This window comes from Dermacentor silvarum, chromosome 2 (genome assembly GCF_013339745.2).
Source record: "Dermacentor silvarum isolate Dsil-2018 chromosome 2, BIME_Dsil_1.4, whole genome shotgun sequence".
Classification (NCBI taxonomy): Eukaryota; Metazoa; Arthropoda; class Arachnida; order Ixodida; family Ixodidae; genus Dermacentor; species Dermacentor silvarum.
Genome location: NC_051155.1, coordinates 129257330 through 129280044, shown reverse-complemented (window position 1 = coordinate 129280044; position 22715 = coordinate 129257330). Strand labels below are relative to the sequence as shown.

At 48.7% G+C, this 22715-nt stretch overlaps 2 protein-coding genes across 2 annotated transcripts in view; both read right to left on the bottom strand.

The window, feature by feature from the left end:
* Window positions 1-1534: 1534 nt before the first annotated feature.
* On the bottom strand, window positions 1535-2236 carry LOC119440371 (uncharacterized). Its single transcript, XM_037705285.1, has one exon. It carries the CDS (start codon window positions 2234-2236, stop codon window positions 1535-1537), a length of 702 nt encoding a protein of 233 aa, XP_037561213.1.
* Window positions 2237-6766: 4530 nt separating this feature from the next.
* The window catches only part of LOC125943527 (uncharacterized), a 67895-nt gene continuing 51946 nt past the window's right edge, over window positions 6767-22715 (bottom strand). Inside the window, exons 8-10 of the mRNA XM_049662886.1 lie at window positions 13020-13285; window positions 9586-9680; window positions 6767-7368 (exon numbers count right to left, since the gene is read on the bottom strand). Of these exons, the coding sequence (XP_049518843.1) occupies window positions 6948-7368; window positions 9586-9680; window positions 13020-13285 (782 nt within the window). The 3' untranslated portion in view covers window positions 6767-6947. The remainder of the gene's footprint in view (window positions 7369-9585; window positions 9681-13019; window positions 13286-22715) is intronic.

Below are 22715 nucleotides of genomic sequence, written 5' to 3'. Positions count from 1 at the left end.
AAGGTTGGCGCTATCTTCTGCAGCCCTTGAGGGAGCACGGCTCAGCGCCATATGTCGGCTGCAGCTCTACCCATCCCACTACCACATGCCTTCACTCCTCCTCTCCACCTCGCATCCACTATGTTGCGCGATGTTATTTTTATACGCTGCTTTCACGCTCTCTCAGCTCTCTCCCCCCAGCTCGGCGAGAGAGAGAGCGACAACTTTATTCGTCAGAGTTGGGAGCTACTTCATGGGCTCCTCAGGAAAGCCAGATGGCCGCCAGGCGATGCGTGACGGCGACCTCTTCGGCTCGCTCCACGGCTCGGAGTTGCACGTCCGGACTGGAGCTAAGCAGCACTTCCTCCCACGATGAAGGTACCTGAGGGAGAGGCCAGGAGATCGGGGGGAGGGGGATCCTCTTCGCAGTCCCAGAGGATGTGGCTGAGCGTAGCTAGCTCGCCGCACAGGTGACAGTACGGACTTAATCTATCCGGGTAAATGTAAGAGTATACGTAGCTGTTCGGGTATGAGTGTGTCTGTAACCTGCGCCAAGTGACCTCCTGAAGCTTGTTTAGTTTACTGTGTGGTGCGGGTCTCGTGTGTCGTGTAAGGCGGTAGTACTGGGTTATGTCGTGATATGAGTGCAGGACTTCGGTTGAGGTCTCCGGGTACAGGAGGCCCACCGCTCGGCTGAGGAATTCTTGAGTATGTTAGTGGGCCGCTTCGTTCCCTGGATTCCCGCGTGAGCCGGGACCCATATCAACTCTACTGAGCGTGGTTCTTCACTCATTTGTAGTTTCTGTAGGAGCTGTAGTGTAGTGTGTGCCACTATTCCTCGCGCAAAGTTTGTTATGGCGGTTTTGGAGTCGCTCATAACTATACAGGCGTCAGTTGAGGCCACGGCCAACGCAATGCGGCTTCTTCTGCTTCGGTGGGTGTGGCTGCGCTTAGCGAGCTCGAAGTTGTCTGTGCCTTAGAGTCCTGGGCCTGGAACGGTGCGAACGGCATAGGCGTGGGGTCGATCAGCGTATTGGGCTACGTCGACGTAGGCCATGGCGGAGTTGGTCCCGTACGTCTTGTGTAGCGCCTGGGCCCTCGCTCTTCTTCTGGCGTCGAGGTCACCGGTGAGTTTGTTTTTGAGCAGGGGTTTGATGACGAACATGCGCCTCATGTGTGGTGGGATGGTCGCTGCCCACCGGAGACGCTCTGAGGCCCATACGAGCGAGGATCCAGTGGCCCGTCTTGCTACCTTGAAGACGGTGAACCTCTGATGTGCGATGAGCTTCAATGAGTTCTTCGATGGTGTTGTGAACTCCAAGTTGAAGAATTTCCTCGGTGGAGGTGTGTCTTGGTAAGCCGAGGGCTACCTTGCATTCGTATCGCAAAATGCAGTCGAGGTGAGCTCGTTCTGTCTTCTGTAAGTGTAGGTATGGTAGTGCATAGGTTAGACGGCTGACGACAAAAGCCTGTACGAGTTGGAGCAGGTCCTTCTCCTTCATGCCTTGCTTACGCGCGCTTACTCTCTGCAGCAGTCTCGTCTGGCTCACGGTCATCAGGAGCCGGTCGATCGTGATGCCTGTTCCAGCCGGTTCTGCTGCAGTATCATGCCCAGTACTCGTATGGGCTCGACGTGTGTGACTGGCGACTGGTTTACGCGTATCGTGATGAGAGGTGAGGGTGACTTGTGCTTGCTTCGGTGGGGTGGTCGGATCGGGAGGAGCTCCGACTTGTGCTGGGAGCACTCTAATCCCGCTGCCTTCACGTGTTGTACGACGATGTCGGTGGCGTGTTCGAGGTCGGTGGCATGTTGGAACGTTTTTAAAACTGCGCCGTCCGACCCTTCACACGTCCGGAGCGTGATGTCGTCGGCGTATAGCGTGTGTCTGAGTCCCGGGACTTCACTCAGTTTCGGAGGGAGGGTGCGCATTGCGAGGTGGAATAGGAATGGTGACAGGACTGCCCCTTGCGGCGTGCCTCTGTTCCCGAGCCGCGTGGGAGGCGAGCGCAGGTCCCCGACCGCGAGCTCGACCGCCCTGCCTGTGAGGAACGACCTGATATAATTGTAGGTTTGTTCGCCGGGTTGCAAGTAGGCTAAGCTCTCGAGCACGGCCGCGTGGAGCACAATGTCAAAAGCCTTATGGAAGTCCAGACTCAGTAGCGCTTTCGTGCTCGAACCACTGTCTGGATGCAAGAGGTTGTGGTGTAATTGAAGGAGGACCTCCTGGGTAGACAAGTGTGCCCGAAAACCAAGCATCGTGGGGGGTAGAAGATCCTGTTCCTCTGCAAAGTTCTGTAAGTGGCAGAATATTACATGCTCCATGAGCTTGCCTAGGCAGGAGGTGAGTGAAATGGCGCGAAAATTCTCTAGGTTCAGTGTCTTGCCCGGTTTTGGTATGAACGCCACCTGTGCGTGTTTCCACTCAGGAGGTAAACGGCCGGAATGCCAGCACTCATTCATGTATTCGGTTATTGCTCTGACAGACTTCAGGTCGAGGTTACGCAGCGCCTTGTTTGTAACCCCGTCGGGGCCCGGCGCTGATGTCGTGCGCAGCTTGTGTAGCGCAGCGCAGACCTCTGCCTCCGAAATGTCAGCATCCAGCTGTTCGTTGGGAGCTCCGACGTAGTGTGGTAGGTGCGTGTCGCTCTGGCTCGAGGTGTTAATGTACCGGCTGGCGACCTCCGCAAGCAGCTCCGCGTCGGTGCCTGGGAATTAGTGTATTATGTTCCTCAGTTGCTTGCGTGCCGCCGACTTGGTGTGGCCGGGATCCAGCAGGTGTCGCAGCAGGCGCCATGTTTTCTTGCAGCCCAGCTGCCCGTTGAGGCTGTTGCAGATCTGGCCGCACTGCTGACCTTCCAGTGTAGAGGTGTTAGCCTATCTCCCGTTCAAGCTTTGCTATGCGCCGTCGCAGCTTGTTGCTGTGACGTTGGAGCTGTCACCTGTGCGTGAGGCTTTCGCACGCTTTCCACATGTGCAAGAGGCGGGAATCCGTCGAAGGCTGCTCTTGAGGCGCTGCCACATCGTACGTCGTGGAACTCACGTCGCTACTCAGCGACCCGATCCATTTGTTGAGATCCGATATGGAGTCGGGTGCTGATTTCTTCGCGTAGCTGAAGGAATTTATCCCGCTTCGTAATGCGGGCCGTGGCCGTCTTCGCCCTGCTGGCTGCTGTTTCAAAAGACAGTGAAAAATGTAATGATCGCTGCCGACCGTGTGGCCTGTGTTCTGCCACCGGGCGCCCTGTATATTCTTGCAAAGGGAGAGGTCTGGCGTGGTGCTGCACACAATGTTACCGACTCATGTTGGTTGTTGTGGGTCGTTGAGTATAGTAAGCCCTAGATCTTGAGCGGTCTCCCATAATCGGGTACCCTTGCAGTCGGGTTTTGAGTAACCCCACTTTGAGTAACCCCACGCGTTGAAGTCACCCAAAATATAACCCAAAATCACCCAAAATATATGTTCATAGTCATGGCTAGGTGGCGTATGCCACCGCCCGATTTAAAGGGTTCAGCCTCATCCATCTATCCATCCACCCACCTCCGGCGGCGGCGGCAGCGGCGGTCGAAGACTTCCGCCGGCGCTTCGATAGCGCCTGCAGACTCCGAGATGGTAACAGATGCTACGGTAATCCCAGAGGCGCGAGCACGTGATCTAGGTTGCACACGTGCGCCATGCATAAGCGGCGCTCGTTGACTTTTCGCGGAGAAGATAAAAGGGAGAGGGCACGGAACCGGGTTTATTAGGACCACGCGGCAGGCATCTAGTAAAGGAGGCATTGCCTGGGGCCGTGCTCGCGCTAAACGCGTTATGCTTAGGGCGGCGAGCGGCGTGGTCCGGGGAAACTAAAACTCTCCTGAGCGAATCTCCGAAGCTCCAGCGTAGAGGGTGGTGTCCACGTGGTCCTGATACCTTCCCGCCCCCACTCGTGCAGGAATCATACAAGTCGGTGAAGTTGGCGCGGCAAACACCGAAAATTGCAGGAGCCGACGTGGAGCGCGACCGTCCACTCCGAGCGCTCGCAGCGTTCCCCAGCTCGGCGAAGCTATCGCACAGCTGGCGTGGGGTATGGAGTTTTGTGTTTACGCTACGAAATTTCCCGACCAACGAGAGATATGCAGCTTCGCTGTAAAAAGAAGCAGTCGATCAGCGCGCGTTTAATGAACGTTCAAGGATGGGTACTAAGCTTCTGCCCTGACGCCTCGATTGTATGGGAAGATGCGCTGAGAGAACAACGAAGAAAGAAAAAAAAAAGAAATCATGAGATATTGCACTCTGAGAAGTTGGATCGCCAGCGAAGCTGGTTGGCACACGACACAGGCGTGCCACGGAGTTTTGAGTTTGGCTAGGTGGATCGCAATGTGATGCGATCACATTTATTTTCTTGATCGTCTGTCATGGCGACGATAGATTTACGTACACACATTCTCGTATCACCTTTGTTATTGGTACATTAATTCCATCATATTAGCGTATAGTCCGGACTCCAGTGGAGCAACGCGCCTACGAAGAGCGACGGCAGCAGCATACACGAGACGCTTTGCTGCGGCACCAAATGCGTATCTTGCAACCGGGCGCAAGGGGAACTGGCGACGCAATCTCCCGCGCGAAAGGAGCAAAGCGGGAAGGCAGCGCGGGAGGGAGGGGGGCGGGGCGGCTTCTACTCTGCCGACAAATGCGTTCATGTACTTTGCGCTTTGCGCTTGGTTCTTTATTATGTTTGCAATCGTAGCTTGTCCGGTTTGGTGCCATTTCTCAAGTATGTGTGGTGTGTATGTAGCGTTGGCCATAACCTTGTTCAAAAAAACCTCTTCCGTGCGAGTAAGCCCGCCCTTGTCGTCAAACACATGTACTGGTGTAGCTTCTAATAGTCTTCGTTTACTGTCTGCTTTTATTTTAGTGCGAATGTAATGCATGAGTGCTCTGCTACGAGAGCCTTTGGCCAATATCTTTAGGTATGGATTTTGGTCCGCGGGGTTTGGCGAGACAATGGTGTGTGGGGAGCTGTACGTGTAATCAAAAACACCTCATTTGGAGCTGTGCAGCTTTTTCACAAGGGAGATCCAGCATTCAACATTTACTGCACGGAGACATTAGAACACTAGGAATTGGAATACTAACTAACCCTGAAACCCAGAAAGCCATTGCGACAGATGGCAGACAAAGTGGCTTGTTTCGAGTAGTGTAGAAGGGGTCGACCAGCCCGCGCTAAAGCGGCGGAACTGAACATGTACCTGAGTCTGCATAAAGCGAGAGATCAAAGACTGAGATGAAGATGTGCCTCAGCCAACAATCCGGGAACCCACATTCCTTTCCCAACTAATCCCCAACAGCGGCCTAGAGCCGTCCACTTCCTCAAAATAAAGGCTTATTCATTAAGTTTGCGCCTGTACGGGCTGCTGGTGTTGTCGCGCGCGCCGTATCTTGCAAGCTATCTCCAAACAGCTCTGACCTTTGTGTGCGCTGTGCATTCGGCCGCTCAGTTTCCGTTGAAGCGATAGGCCGCATGAACCTTCGCTCGCTGCGGCGGCTGCCCTTGCTGCCAGCGTTTTGACAGTGGTTGTCTGCGGTCATTGAGTGTGATCTATTCATGTGTGTTTGTGCGCGCCGATACCACGCTTGTTAATTCAGTTAGTAAGTGAATGTGTACAACTTTATGCAGCCGATAAAACTACTATCCCTACTCCGAATAGCTCTCTCTGCTAATTTGCTATCGCAATTGATGTTTCGCTTTTCGGGCGAAACTGCGACATTTTTATAGCACATAACCACAACGGGGGATTTGCCAAGAAGTGGACAGCACATTTAATATACGAAAACAGAATAAATGAATAACTAAAAAGTTATAAAGGAGATCAAGAAAACACACAGAAGCGAAATCGTGCAGGGTTGCTGAGAATGAATTAAATAAAGGCCGAATTCAGGCTAGAATATCCAAGAAAAAAAAAGGATTACATCAAATTAGCGCAATAATGTGTCTGTAGTCGAAATAAAATTGCACGTTGCTAGGCAAACATCTCTTTGGCTCAAGCCCGGAGCCGAGGCTTCAATAGAAATGATAATAGGGGAATGTGTACACTGGGAGTTCAATGTGGACGAAAGGAAGCCTCGAGAAGTATTTTTTTGTAGTGAAATTCGACGACGCAACAAGAAATTATCTGTTGTCTCCGGTTGATTACAAAAGGGGATCATGGGAGACTGCGTCTGACCAGCCAGACGCAAATAATCATTTAACTGCGGAATGCGGTCCGGCTGTCTCCTTAATGCAACTTCATTTTGCCATGATGGACGCCACTAAGCATTCCAGGGGAACTGCAGATGTTGGAAGTCCCAACTCAACGATATTGATTGTTTTGTAGAAGATTGTTTACGATATATATATATATATATATATATATATATATATATATATTATATATATATATATAAACTTTATTTGACTGGAAAATATTTTAAGGAGCGGTGGTCGGAGCCCCTCCGTCCAGGGCCCCACTGGCCTCTGCCGCCTGCCTGACCTGGCTAATTAAGGACTTTTGTCCTGCCAAGTCGAAACGCGCATAAGTTTCTGTACCTTGAAGAAGAGTAGTACGTCCTCACTGGCAGTACGGAAACGATTGTGCGATCGGCGCAAGCTTTTCCAAGCGAGTCTATTTTCTGCAATTATTATTAGGATGCAGTGTTCCACATTTACGGCGCGTACCCACTAAAGGGGCAGGCCAAGAATCAAGCGGCAGGAGACATCACTAGGGTATTTTTTATTCAATAATGAAACGCTTTATGTATCCACGATCGCGGCTGACATCAATCGAGGCACCCTAATCTATGCTGCACGCGTTAGTACGTTTATCGGTCAAGTTCCGCGGTGAATTGAAAGCATACAGAAGCGGGTCACACTGAAATAAAATGTTTCGCAGTTTTAGACAGGTGTCGTAGAAACCAGTGAAGCACCATAATGGAATGCCCTTCGGATCACAGGCTGGGGCAGTAGCTGCTCTCGTTGAGCCCGGTGCAGTTGTAGGCCGCGTGGAACTCACGCATGTTGGCCAGGGGCAGCATGCAGCGCAGCCGCGGAGAGAGCACGCCTCGTTTGCCTCCGTTTCCGTTGGAGGCCGCCGAGCACGCAAGCAGGCAGAAGCGCGCGAAGAAGACGCGCTGCTGCATCTGCCACTGCTCCTGGGCTGCGGTAACGCTTCGCGTCAAGTGCAGGGCTCGACGCTGCGCCACCCTGCGCATCGCGTCGAAGGCGAGGCGCGCACCGCGGCTCCATACGAACAGGGAACGCTCGAGGAGGCCCCATTCCGGGGTTGCACTGGTGCTGTTGCTGCTGCTCCCACCACCGTTGCCGTACACTTCCGTCCTGTTGGCCAAGCGCTGCCAGCACTGCATCGTCCTATAAATGCAGAATCGAGTTAGCACAGATTTTAGCAGCATATGCGCTGGGAGAGCAGGTAAAGGATCACCCACTTCTACGTGCGAAACCTCATTGGGGTTCATTTCTAGATTGTGCAGAAAATGCGTTCCATTGACGGCTACTTCAGATATCTAATGAAAAATTATTGTGCTTGATGTTATGCCAAATGTATGCTGCTATGGTCACTTGAATGCAAGGCAATGGTTTCACATGAGAATGTACGGCCCTGTAGCTCACAGACTTGTATTGATTCGAGAGCGAGGTGACGTGATGCTGCCACGGTATTGCATCTTATCGCGAGCAAAAGAAATGTTACACTTTTTACTGAAAGGCGAAGCACTGATAGCGATAACAAAGTTTTAGACAACTATACGATGTAAGGTTCCAAGTTTTTTTTTCGGCGATATACGCGTAAATTGCAGTAAACATTCGCTTACTTATTAAAATAACGAGCGTGGTCTCGCGCTTGCACAGGCGAACATTAACAGACCTCACTCGATGACCGCGAACGCTCACAGTCACAACACTTGCGTGTTGAAAAGCACCGAGAGGACCGAACGCTTCTGCTGCCTTTCGCTGTAGCCGAAACGTGAAATTGCGCGACATCCAGAGCCAGGCGCGTGGAAAGACAATGCGCATGCTGCCAGCAGCAATCTCAGCTCACCGAGGTTGCTCACACTGCCTTTGCACTCACCGGAGATACCTCCAAAATAGGGCGTGGTCGATGTATGCGCTCAGCCATCAGCTCTGCGGACAGGCGCATGCAGCCACGGCCGGGCTATCGAAAGGGGCAGGTGCTCATCTGCACCCCTACCGCGCCCTTCACCACAATACCGCGCGCTTACTCCGCCCCCTCCCCTCCCCCTCTCGTCTTGCGCACATTTTATAACGTGACTTCTAACGCTGGGCGCACATCAAGCCACTATTATTCTGGGCTCGAGCTCGCAGGCTTTCCCTAGTAAACACAGCATACGGAGCGCGGAGTAGGATACTATCTATCGCGCTTTGACTTTATACGGAACCTCACGGCTACAACGACAGCCAAATTTTCCCTGGAGTGTCCGTATAATAATTTTCAGGAACTACGTTCTAGCACGGTTGCGCAGACTGGAAAGCGGACGTGCGCCACATTGGTCGAAAAAGTGCGCGTGCGTGCAACACTTGACTTCAGGGTCCACATATTGGTAGAGGTTTTCAACGCATCCTGGGCGCACTCTTTTCATTGCGTATTGTAGAAGTAGGGAAAGCGTGTTTTGAACAAAAGTGCCAGTGCTCGTGTTTTGTCGATGTGACAGAGCCTGTCCTTCAAATGCCCGCCCAACCTTCATTATCTGCGTTATTTACTTTTTTGTATTGCCATTGGGAGAGGGAGGGGATATCGTTTATGAGCCTTAATTATTAAGATGTCAAAGACGTTATTGCTGCACTGGTGACTATACAACACTTCAAGGCTGCTGACAGAGTTGCCAAACGTTTTGCAGCAAATATCTTACAACAACTTAAGTGCATATTGTAATATAACCAACTCTATACAGGAAGAGCTACTCATTGCGCCCACGCATTGAAATCGGTAACCGCAAGGGCGCCGCCATATTGCTACTCTCAGCAGGCGCGCATACGCAGACGCCGAGATGCCATTCAGATGAGACGCGCAATCAACGCGATCCCGAGCCTTTCTGAGTATGGTGGCGCCATCTAGTTCAGGTACCTGCAAACAGATCCTTTCAAGCACCGTAAATGTTTCATCAAAATTTTATGAAAATCCATGGGATCTTTGAGAAAAATATACGGCATGACCTTCTCACATTGTATATAGATGCGTGATACGTGTAAAGAAATGTTTTTGCATCATATTTTTAATATTTAAAGTGGTTACAAAAGTCAGAGGTAGAAACATGGCGGCGTTTATACATATATACAGGTAGTATAATAACTGTATACTTCAGTGCGCGTTGGTAGCCACAGTGAGGTTATACGATGTAATGGTAGTTTAGCTTTATCCGTTCATCCCAAATTATGTTGTACTTACATTCGAGTTATTTTGTTATGACGAATACATACGCGACGTCGTCTCATATCATACAATAAGATCGACCGAAAAGAAACGGGAAAAATCCGGAAATCTAAGACGTCTTCAGCCACACAAAGCAATGAATGTGTCAACGTATACGCTGTGGAGCACGGATTGAAACTCACTTGTTGAAAGACCTTCTAGAAGCTTCTGTCCACCATTCGGCTGACGTTTCCGTCGCGGCGTCTGTAGTGATGGCGGGACTGCCGGGCGCTAGCACCTGCATATCAGGAAAACGTCGTGAATACAGTCTACTCCGGATTCAATGTCTGTGCAATATAATTGAAGTGCTTTAGTATATACAACCTCATTATTTATTTTTCAATATCAACTGATATTTTTTTTCTCGGCACAGACGCGTGCTCTGCTCTTTTGGCACACAACTAATTCAGCAATTGCTGTGACGGTATAAATTGTGCACAATTAAAACAAATAAACCACCAGAGTAGCTACTTGCTAGGGGGCCACACAGGTGGCCAGGTCCTGAGTAAGGGTCAGGTAGTAAGAGTGAGGCTAACTAGTGTAATTACGTCGACGTGTATTTACAATAACAAGGATATACTTTATAAACTAGAATAATCTACTAAGTGTCCTTTAACTGTAATTTCCATAGAGCGATCGTTAAATCTCGCTATAATACACTGCATAAATTGTTGTAATACGTCGTCATACGTCGCACCAGGAAAACAAGCAAAGCAAGGTCGCATTATACGACGGCCTAAGCACTTCGCCTTTTACAACCGCGAGGACATAAAAGAAAGCGAGCACATGTGTGTATCACCAAAATGCAGGCAATTGCACGCTGTACTGTATTGAAACCATTATAACAAACTTGGTATACTGTGGAAAAAAATATATGACCATAAACTCAGCGCCATTAAAGACGTGATATGCTTTATGGCCAAAGGTCGAAGACTGCGTAACGAGGAATCGCAAACCGTGCATTTAAACGGGCAGATGGGTTTTCTAAGTTATAATTCACATCTATTATGAGTCTTTCGTGCTCCCAATCACTTAATATAGTCGGTAAGACATTGAATGTGTTAGTGAACGAAATAGCAATCATTTTGTTTTGCAGATATCTTTCGAAGAGTGTGACAATAAGCACAAACATCAGTATTCCGAAAACAGCATTAACAGCAGTTCCTGATACATATCTCCAAAGTGTCGAGTAACGCCGCGTGCCCGCATGTGCACGTGTTTTCGGGAAAATGAGTGGCCTTGCGCTATGCTTCAGCTTGCGTAAACAGACAACCAGCAGCTGTACTAGACGCGCGCAGGAGACTGCTGTTGCCAGACCGCTTTCACAAATTCGTCCAAAAGTATCGGGAAGTTCAGTTCAGTTCAGTTTTATTTCCTTAAAGACCCCTTTGCTAGGGGTATTACATAAGGAGTGGGTACAGTTGATAATGCAACAGAAACAGAGGTATTCAGAAAAGCTGTATGAGAAAGCTACCCTTCGGAAGTGCATAGAAACAAAAAGAAGGGGAAAAAATGACACTTGAAGAAAGCTGATTATTTTTCAGCCAACAAAGACATATTCTCGAAGAACGATGTCGGGCAAGTGATTTCAGCGACGTGGTGGGGAAGGGCGTTCTAATTTGATGCTGTGCGGTGAAAAAAAAAAGAAAAGTAGTTGTATGGGAGCGTAGCCGTAAGACTTGTTGTAATGGGTGCCCAGTTCATAGCAATATGCGTGCAGGTGGTGTGATACCTTTTCAAGTGCCGCAAATAATATTAGGAATGTCTGGCACGACACCATTTCTCTACGCGAAAAGAAATACGCTTTTTTATTCACAATTCAAATACTACAATCAGTTGAACAATTTCGATCTCTGTACCCGCGCTCGCTCGCTCGCAAGCATGCACTAGCCCTTTAACCGCCAATTTAACTTCCGAAAAACGTACCAAACTCGCCCATTTTTTTAAGTAGTCATAATTTTTCCATGCAATTCTGATTCTGAAAATATATGTTACGGCATTGATTTCTGTTTAGAATTAGCACACCGAGCAGCAAAGTACGCTACCGCATAATGGTTTGTCTCCGTGACGATTAGGTCAATGATGCCCCCGTCAAAAAATACACGAAACCAGCCGAGAATGTCATTCTCGTCAGTGGGCTGCCGCAAGATCCCGGGCACTGAAGAGAAGGAAAACCACGGAGGCGCTGGTGGCGGGTTATCGGTGTTTACGCGCTGCAACACACGTGCAGTGCGTCACAGTCGTCGTCGTCGCTCTCGTCGTCATTTGAAGCAATATCCAGGGTAAAGACAACGTCCGAGTCGCTGTCGGACACAAATTCCATGTCGTCACTAACGCTGCTTTCTGTACTGCTTCAAGAAGCACCTCTTTTTCTTGGAGCATCGCCGCCACCGGCATTCTTCTTGCGAAGCGCCATTATAAAATTACTATTGCCATGCTTAAAACACGCGCGAGAGGCACGAAATTCGGTTTTTTATAGACAACTACCGCCATCTAGGGTCGAAAATTGCAAGCAAAGCAATTGACGACCGTGATACGTCTTTGGCGACGGAAGGAGCGGAAAATCGGGCCGGACGAGTGTGACTTGTCATTGGCGATATTGGTACAAACTCGTGTGACGAGTACAGCTCGGGGTTGGCGGCTAACTGCCAAGGAAACATAAGCACGGCGCTGATCAAGTCTTGCAGGTCCCACTAGCGTCGCGAGTCGTTATGTGGTCAGGAAACGAACACATCGCCAGCGGTAGCCGCCGTTGCGGAAGCATATAAGCGGGGGGCCGTGTGACAGAGCACAGACGTAATGTCCCCACTTTGCAAAATATTTTTTTTGGCCTGCTATTACGCTTTTACTGGCTTGCTGTCATTACTTGTTCGAGTTCGACTTGTTCGGAACTTTCTGGCGCGCCTCGTAAATCTCACATAGAAGGAGAGTTGCGAGGCTTGCGACCCAGTTTTGTAGTCTTCACGGCAGCTCTTGGTAATTATTGTGCCGAAGAGTTATAATATATTTCTGTAGTATAAATACAAGATGTAAACAACATGTGAACATTTTTGAAAGTCATTAGGAGACAGCTCTTAGCAAATATTTCTGCAATGATGCCTGCGCTTACACGGCTGCCTGTTCTGAAGTAACATTTCCAAGTCACCGATAGTTCTCACAACTCGTTCTTATTATTGCTATATTTTCATAATCTCTGCTAGCTTGGTGCTGTTCGAGGCAGCTTTTATTGTTACATTCATTATTGAAAACCTTGTCTGTGAAAATCTTGAAGCTGCATTTCAAGGAACGTTGGCCCCCTTTTTGAGCTTATCTTGTCTCCAAACAATGACCTTCATCTATCTTATGTGTCCTTGCTTTGATTAACGCTGCGCTCACGGTACTTCGAGGCCAAACGCCATGTGCACTATCACAATGAAATAGCATTCTTGATAGAAAAGTAGAGAGCGCATAGTCCCCCCCCCCCCAAAAAAAAAATAAAAAAAATAGGGAACGCAAGCAAGACAGATTATAATTTTAGTTTGGGAACAAGATGCGCCCCAACGAGTGTAAACTTTTTTTTTACAGTGTGAGTACTGACCTCGGACATCTCCTTCGCAATAAGACTGCCAAGAGTGCCGTAGTTCAAGCTTTCGGGAACGTCTTGATCGTAGAAAACTGGTGAAAGGGTGTAAGCAGTCGGCACCGCCAGGCTTCGGGTCAGGAGGGAGAATTCGAGGACGCCTTTCGACTGGTCATCGGTGAGGCGGTCCAGGCCGCCACGCTGCTCAGTATCGTGCACCAACGTCTGGGACGTACCGAGAAGCCGCAAGAAGTCGGAACCGAAGGCGCCTTGAAGTCTGAACTCTGAAGGTAGAAAAGAACTGTCAGGCATACAGGAGTGCTCTCAAAGTTATGCGACGGGGCTGTATACCAACTCATAGTTTTCAACTGCCGTAGTGGTTTCAGTGTGTGCAATAAAATGAGCTAGTTGGACTGACCAGAATTTTTAGCGCCATAGGTTGCAGCCATCGTTTTCCAGGGTATGCAAGAATTGTCGGAACAGACGGCCGCCCGCGCCCCCCATATGCGATCAGTGGCTTTTTTTTTACAGCGAAAGTGTTAAGGGCTAGGTCCCCGAGGGTCGGGTCCGCGTGTAGAAAAAAAACTATCTTTGGAATTGGTTCGAGCGTCGTCAGTCTTTTTGAGCGCACGGCCCCTCCTCCCTCCCGGCCGGCTGATCCCCGCTATCTCTCTCTTTTTTTAGGCCAGTCGACCTTCTTTTATTCTGCGTTCCCGCCTGATTTGGGCCCAGCTACGAGGCTAGCTCGGCAAGCCCGCTGGAAACTGCGCCCGACTAGAGTTGAGCCCTGCTGGGAGGCTAGCGAGGCTAGGCAGGCGGCGAGCCTCGGCTGCTGACGCGCGCGCTTTCCATCGCCCTTGAAGGCCAAGATATAGTCCAGCGTTTTCGGCGCACCAGGCCACGGCAGGTGAAGTCGGATACGCTACGCCAGCCACGCTAGCCTGTGGAAGAAATTTGCCTCCTCTACAGTTCGGCGCGCACGCCGCGCGAGGCTAGCGCCATCTCTGTGTGTGGGAGCGCAACTTTATGGCCGCGCGATCCATGGCGCATGCGCATTCTCATTTTCTGACAGAATGTGACCGCGCCGTCCGAGCTGTGCGCGCTTTTTTTTTTTTTTTTTTGACAAGAGAAGAGGCTTTATTTCAGGGAACCAACATACATAGTTGCCTAGGGGCCAGTCATGCATAAAATATAAACCTAAATTCGACATGAAAGCACATCGTGATTTTTAGGGGCGAAGCTCCTTATAGCGGCACCCGTTCCGTCCCCGTCGTAGTAGTAGTAGTAGTGTGTAACCAGTCTGAGAAAAATGAGAAAAAAATTCCGAAGTTGTGTCCGTAGCGCGGAATCGAACCAGGGACCCCTCGCTTCCGAGCGCGCGGCGTTAGCCCACTACGCCACGAAGCTTTTTTTTTTTTTTTTTTCTTTATTGCATTGATACAACAGTCAACCACGTAGTGACAAAATCATAATTTTAGAACTGTTTCATGTGTAACAAGCCTTCCATACGGGGCACCCAATCGGGTACACACTTTTTCACTTTTTCCATTTCGAGAAATGAAATTACAGACTCGCGAAAGTACTCTATTGCAGGGCGAGCATCAACGTCTGCATGGCGAACAGCCATGCGTGACGTCCAGATACTATGCAGAGCCATTAACATTGTAATATCATATGGAAAACCATCCTCGTTATCAACCATTAGGTACCTTATTCCCTGTGCATCCAAAGGGAAATCCTTCTTTAAGGTCCTTTGCAGGACATCCCAGAAGAACACGCCATCCCAGCATTCCAGGAACACGTGTTCAATAGTTTCAGGTTTCCGGCACAAGAAACAGTGGTCACCCCACGGAACGAAGAATCCCTTATCAGAAAGCCAAGTCTTAACTGGCAAAACGCCTGCATGTAATTTAAAGAAGAAGGTTTTCACCCCAGGACGCACAGGCATGCTTTTTACACGTTTCAGCACCTTGCGCCACTTTCCGCCCGAGAAATGAGTCCGATACAATGGAATTGGGAGAACAATATCACATAAATCATTATACAATTTTTTACGAGACACTGCGCTTAAATATTCAATCGAGAAACGGGCCTCCAGGAAGCGGCACGACTCAACAACCTCTTTAAGGTAACCCTGTAGTCGACCTTCCATTTTATTGGAAGAGATGACAAAGTTGGGCAAAGCACTGACCAGTCGTACCTGGCAAACTGTGCGCAGGAAAGGATCCTGAACATCTCGAAGGTACAAAAAACGATTTACGAGCTGTCTCAGAAATAAATGCGATAAGCTTAAGCCCCCATCACGAACACGCCGAAAAAGGTTCGTCCGACTTGTTCGTTCCCATGTGGATCCCCATATAAACACGGCAAAAACTCGATGAAGTCTCTGCACATTCACTCGAGAACAGTAGAGCACTTGTAACACATACCACAATTTACTAATGAAAAACAAATTGCAAACCGTTGCACGAGCAAAGATTGATAAATCTCTGCCCTTCCATTTCGCGGCTTTTTCTCGGATTTCTTCTGTCTGTCTCCTCCAATAGGGATCACTGTCGGTGTAATTTTCTAAGGGTACGCCTAAATACTTCACCGGGGTTGTTACCCACTGCACATTTAGGAAAAACTGTGGCGTGAGATCCCAATCGCCATGCCAAAAACCAATACATTTTCCCCAATTGACTGCACTGCCGCTTACCTGACAAAAACGTTTTACAATGGTAATAACCTCCGCTATACTTTCGAGATTTGAACAAAAAACACCTATATCGTCTGCATAGGCCAGAACGCGTACTTCAGATGCATGTAGCCTGAAGCCACTAATTGTACTGCGGTTTATAATACTTAGGCAAAAGCTTTCAATAAACATGCAAAAAAGGAGAGGGGAAATAGGACAACCTTGGCGAACTGAGCGACGCACTTGGATGAGATTTCCAACTTCTTTGTTAACAATGAGCCTGGTACTACAACCACTGTACGCCATACGAACAGCTTCAGTTATTACTGTGCCAACATTTGCATGTTCTAAGACAGTTATAAGTAAGTCATGTGGCACGCGGTCAAATGCCTTCTCAAAATCAATCTGGAGCATCGCAACTGCACCCTTCATGACGTCACAACACTCTAATACACACCTCGCTTTGTGAATGTTGGTAAAGATGCTTCTGCCCTTTATTCCACATGTTTGATGCGGGCCCACTATTTCTTTTATTACGCTTTGCAACCTTCTAGCCACTATTTTCATAAAAATTTTGTAATCAACATTTGTCAGACTGATAGGACGATAGGCTGATACCTGCCGAAGTTTGATAGAATCGTTCGTTTTCGGAATAAAAATGGTATGGGAAGTGAGAAATGAAGGAGGCAGAGATTTAAACTCAAAGGCCTCATTGAATAAGCGCCCCAATATCGGAGATATTTCTCGCGTGAAGGTCTTATACAAAGCCGCACTTAGCCCGTCAGGGCCAGGGGACTTCCCGGGATTTAGGTCTTCGATTGCTTTCTCTACCTCTCCTACCGAGATTGAAAGCTGCAATCTATCCTTTGTTTCGTCATCTAATTGTGGCATGAACGCCAAAAATTCACTTTTGAAGTGGTCGATATCTACCGTACCTAAAGAAAACAGAGCACTGTAATACTCGTAAAAGGCTTTCTCAATCTCGTCTTTAGCACTTGTCAAGGCACCATTGTATGTTATTTCTGCAATTGTATTACGTTGCGCGTAACTTTTTTCCGTCCCTAGTGCGCGCTTTGTAGGCCTTTCGGCCATTACCGTTTTCTCTGCTCTCGCTCTTATAATTGCACCCCGAAATCTTTCCATGTCTAACAACTCCAATTTTTCTTTCACCGCACGGATATCTCCCTTAAAGGTTCCAGGCGTTAGACACTCTTCTTTGACAAGAGTTTGCAAGTTTGAACGTAACAGTCTCTCGTGAATACGTTCTTCATGTTTAAGTATGCTGCTTCTTTCTACAGCTTTCATTTTAATTTTTTGCTTAAATATTTCCCATTTCGGCCCAGCTTCTGAATTACTGTCACGGTACAGTTCTTGTATGCCCTCATGTACTAAAGTTTTGAAAACATCATCATCAAGTAGTTTATTATTAATTTTCCATGAATCCCAGTTAAATTTTCCTTTTCTTTCTTTTTTGCTGCAAATGCTAAACATCACGAGGCAATGGTCAGTGAAGGAGAGGGGTGTTACGCAATAATCCTTACACAGAGGCACAATATCCAGCGACACATATGCACGATCTAAGCGTGCGTGACTAGAACCTTGAAAATGCGTGAATTGGACATTATGCCCACTGGTAATACATTCTCCCACATCTTCCAGAGCGAAATCGTTGATGATATCCATTAACTTTATCATGCTAGTCTCACGGTGCGGCGTAGTACTCGTTTTGTCTCGTGCTGAGCATACACAATTAAAATCGCCGAGAAGGATCAGTATACGATCAGTGTTACAATACTCACTAATGCGGCCGAAATAATCTAGACGCTGTGCAACGTCAGTTGGAGCATACAAACAAAACACGCGCCATTCATTGCCGGCAAAAACAAAGTCACAAACTACAAAGCGGCCTGATGGACAGCTTATAACAGACTGTATAACAATACCTAAGCAACTACGCACCAATAATACACACCCTCCTGATGTCCCCACCGCATGACTGACGCACACACTATAATGCGCCGAGAACGGGCGTAACATGCCGTCGGTCTGGTCCTCGCCTTGAACTTTAGTTTCCTGCACTGCGATTATGTCCAATTCTTGTTCCATCGCAATACGATACAACTGATTTTGCCTTCTTTTAGTCGCTAATCCTCGTACATTAATTGTTCCTACGCGCAGGGACCTTTCCAACGACACAATTTTCCTGCCGGACGAGACCGCCGGCAAGACGCCCTCATTTCCCATCTCGACGCTTTGTGCAGTCGCCATAGAGGCGTCTAAGAGTTCACCTCCTTGCCGCCCCTTGTCAGGGACGACGCGCGCGTCCGAACGGCGCTGCGAGGTTTCTTCTTCACCCCATTCGCTTCCAGCGAAGCTTCGACCTGTCTCAGACGCTCCTCCTGCGACACCGCACTCACGTCGTCATGGCGACGCTTTGCCGGGGTTGTCTCCGCGTCCATATTTCCCAAAGCACTTTCGTCGACCGCTGGCTTTATGCTTGCTGCCTGCTGCGCTTGAGAGACGCTGGTCGCGTCCGAGGACTCTCCCGTGGGGCCCTCATCCTGGAGCACCGGACCAACGCCAACCGCGTTCGTTTTAGCAGTCTCTTGGTGCTCACCAACGCTGGACACCGTCGTGGCCGGCGTCTGCAGCCCCGAGACGCGGACTTCCTTGTCAGCTCCCTGATCGGTTCCGCTCTTGTCGGCTGTCGCAGGTGCCGCAGCTTGCTCTGCCTCTTCCTCGTCCATGACAAGCTCGCTTTGGTCTACAACCGTAGATCTGCCCACGGCTTTGGCGTAGCTGCGAGTACATGCCTCCTGTCCATGGCCAAACGCATGACATTCGGCGCACTTCGGTACCCTGCAATCACGCCGTATATGACCCGTGTGCTTGCAACGAAGGCAAAGAGGGGCTCGTCCTGGCGCCACAATGAGCACTGTACCGCTGCCCAGGCGCATCTGGTGCGGAATGTTGTCCAGTGCGATACCCTCTTTCAAAAACAATCGCACAAACTTTGTCAGTGAGTCAGCACATTCGAAGCCCTCCGCTTTCCACCTGTCATTGGTCACTTCCTTCACTTCGCCGTATTCACTGAATGCCCTCCGAATGTTATCGCTCGTGACATCCAAAGCCACCCAATGCAACTTCAGACGCACCTCTTGCCTGTTGGGATCGATGACGATGCAAAGACGATCCTTGACGACCAACCTTCCTGCTTCTATAAGCTTCTTTTTCGCTTCATCCGTCCGCAGGTTAACGAGCCAGACGTGGGACATCTGGTAGGCACCTATTACAGCAACGTCCTTGATGACGCCGGCGTCTTGTAAGGGCTTTCGAAAGTCTTCGATGCGATATGGACGACCTGAGATGTCGCAGTGCAGCATGACTGCACGCTTCATAGCTTCACCTGATGAAACGTTGGGCAAAATAATCCTGTAGTCCTTGGGCACGGAAAACGACGGGCTACCACGGCCGTTGACGACCGCTGTCGCAGCTCGCTCGGAGCCAACCATCCTGCGTCCGCACGCGTCAGTGACCGGGAGCAGAATGACTACGCCACGAAGCGCACATGGACAGACGCACCACGATGGCAATAAATACCCAACATTAACGAAAGACTGCGCGTTTCTAACGCGTTTGTGCTAGCGCGTTACGGCCCGTGCAAGAAGCTGGTGTAAGACGCTGTGGCCTCTCCGCCTTACCCCCGTATTCATAAACGCTGATGGCGTCGGCAAACGCGGTGCACGTTCCGGCATGTGTAAACGGCTGCGTAAGACGCTGTGGCCTCTTCCCCTTAGAGTACTGCACGTTTCTAACGCGTTTGTGCTAGCGTCCCCTTAAGCGGGAGATGGTGCAATTATAATGAAGGGCGCTGTTATAAAATAGGAATGACGTCACATATGGCGCGTGTCATTGGTGGAAGTCAATCGTTCGATTTAGTGCGGCGAGACTGGGCGAATTACACGGAAGATTCACGGTTTACCGATGATTCCCTCCGGAGCTTCGCCCACTCATCATCATTCACCCCGTGGATATGCGGTGTTTTTTTTAGCAGACGTCTGCTTCAATTTTTGGAGTCGCAGGAGTGGAAGAAGATGGAGCTGTCGCCACTGGGAGCCATGGTGGAAAGCTGGACGGTGCGCCGCTGCGGAGCTCTGTGGCGAGGACCGGGAACGGCACTCTCCACCAATTGTTACGCATACAAAAGATTACGTACTGGAGACTATTTCCAATGTATATTTACGAAAGCAACTACAACGCTGTCCAGTTCAGCCGGCAGCTCGAAAGCAAGGAGCAGTTCGTCTTCTTCGTCGGGGCGCCCGTCGCATCGTCCGCAAGAAACACGCAATATGCATGTCATAACAAGCCAACAAACAATGACACCAAGGATAACATAGGGGAAATTACTTGTACTTACTAATTGAACTAAAGAAATGATAAATTAATGGAAATTAAAACAGATGAAAAAACAACTGTCCACAGGTGGGGAACGAACCCACTTCGCATTACGCGTGCGATGCTTTCACCATTGAGCTACCGTGGAGCGGTTTTCCCACCTATACTTTAGGAGTATTTGTGTTTTTTTATTTACAACTAGAACTAACCTTTGGAGTGTTAGCGAGCGCCACCACTCACTAACCTAGCGGCGGATGTGGAACATCCTTTCTGCCCCAGGCCTCACGAGCACGTGATCTTTGGGTACATAAATACCCCAGAAATTGGATGGGAAAACGGCTCCACGGTAGCTCAATGGTGACAGCATCGCACGCGTAATGCGAAGACTTGGGTTCATTCCCCACCTCCGGACAGTTTTTTCATCAGTTTTATTTCCATTATTTATCATTTCTTTAATTCAATTAATAAGTACAAGTAATTTCCCTTATGTTGACCTTGGTGCCATCGTTTGTTGGCTTTTTATGATATGAATAATAAAAATCGGGCCCCTCGCTTCCCTTTCTTCTCACGCAAGATGAATGTATCAATATTCTCAGACCATTTTCTCGCAGACCGCCGTGTCATTTGGACACGTGGCGGAGGAGTCAGAGTGTTGTCGACGGTGGATTGGAGTATCTGGAGGGTGTGTGTGTTGTGTAGATTGCTCTGAACATACAGACCAAGAACCGTCAGCTTGTCTACCCTGAGTACATGTTTGTTTTCAAGGAGGTAGTGGATGGGGGGAGTGTGTCTGCGGTTGCCGGTGTGGGCGGCAAGGAGAAGGATTTCCAAATTTCTCGGAGGATTACACGAGATTCTTGCGTCCCGAAATGACCTCAACCCTATCGGCGGCGGCCTGCAGGACATCTTAGATCTCACCTTCTGAACCACCTGTAACCCAGTGGGTGATGCCAAAGCTTCCAGTGTTAGGTAGGGGATTGCTCCGCGCCAACAAATATTGTCGCGGTGCGGTTGGAGAGGAATGCGGCAAAGTTTTGTGCATTCTTTCGCCGACCCCTGGTGGCTTAGCTCCAGAAGTATGACGGAATGAGCCACGTTATTAAAAGCGTCGTGAATGTCCCGACCCAGAATTGCTTCTTGGGCGTGACAAGGGCTGGATGTCAAGATGTCGTGTTTCAAGCGAAGCATAACGTCCTGGCATGATAAGGAGCGGCAGAATCCCACCATCTCTGGCGGATTATGTCTCTTATTGGCAAATCCTAATCGGTGAGATATAGTGTTTTTGTATTGCTCGCAAGTGTTTGTTTTATTTTATAATTTTCCTGGCAGGCCATATGTGTTTCTGTCGAACTCTTGATTATTGTTGTGAAATACTTGTGCTCCGTGAGTCGGCGCGACATGCTTTGAAATACAGCGCTGTACTTGTGCGCCTGCGCATAGGGAGAAAGGCAGTCCTGGGATAGTCTTAAGGGAGTGTGCAAGGTGGAGCAAGCTCCCCTTCGAGCTGCCTAATTTTGAACATGCTCTTGTTTACGAAGAATTCCGCCTGCCATATGTGATAACGGGAAGGTATGCGTGCATGATAAGCAGGTGGGTACATGTCCTAACCCCTGCGCACTGAATATAGTGCGGAGGTTCATGGACTGTGGTTGTAGATCAGCCTTCGGCTTACGGATCTACAGTATCTTAGAGTAACCCAAGTGCATTGTTCGCGCATAGGTCTGACTCCTCTTCAGGCATATCGAGAAAAAGTTAACATTCCAAATCACAGAACAAGGTACAAAATTCTTAGGTGGTGGTAAATGGGGGTTAACCTCAATGGTTGCAAGCAGTATGCCTCAAAACAATATGTTGCGTTGCACGATCCGGTGCTTTGGTTTTTATATATTATCATAGGCCACCTCCTCAGCCATAGCTCCGAAATTCAGATAATGGGGAAAACCTCTCAAGAGCAAGAACCTCAAAATTTTTCGACTAAGTCGAAGTGACAGCTACAACGTAAAAACACGATATTGAAACCACTTAGATAATTTGACAATTCCTCAGCTTTTTTTTAGCAAACGAGGCGCACTTAGAATAAAAAAAATTCAATAAATGCTGCGCAGAGTGTTTAAAACTTAAATTCTGTGTTGATAGAGCCCGTTTGAAAATAAGAAGCAACTTATTTTTGAAGCCTTATAACTTGATGTATGAAATTAGCAAAACTTGTAAGACCCCATTAAGTTATTACCTCAGTTGCACAATGCCGAGACTTCTCTCCTGTGAAAAGCTTCCCATTTTTCTTCCGTGATTACGGATAACCTTGCTGTGCTGCATTTTTGCGCACAAGGTCGAAATCTATTTTTTAAGGGTGTGAAGTTATCCAAGAAGCGGATGTTACCCTTCAAATCAGAGTATAATTTTAAATTCGCTTGTATCCGTTGCCTAGTTGTGTGATTTACAAAGCGTAGGCATATTGGCGCCAGTTTCTCGCATTTTGCTGGTATCCTACGAATGTCCTAAATGTCACGCTCGAAGAACGAATTGATACTAATAGTGGCAGTCAGCTCCAGGACTATTGCTTACAACTTTACAATTTCCTTGCGTTTCAGTCTACGCATTTCTCCATTTCTACGTCGTGCGTATTTTTTCCAGATTGTTAA

Coding starts and splice junctions, on each gene's coding strand:
- LOC119440371 (XM_037705285.1), bottom strand. CDS start 2,236: ATGCTTGGTTTTCGGGCACACTTGTCTACCCAGGAGGTCCTCCTTCAA.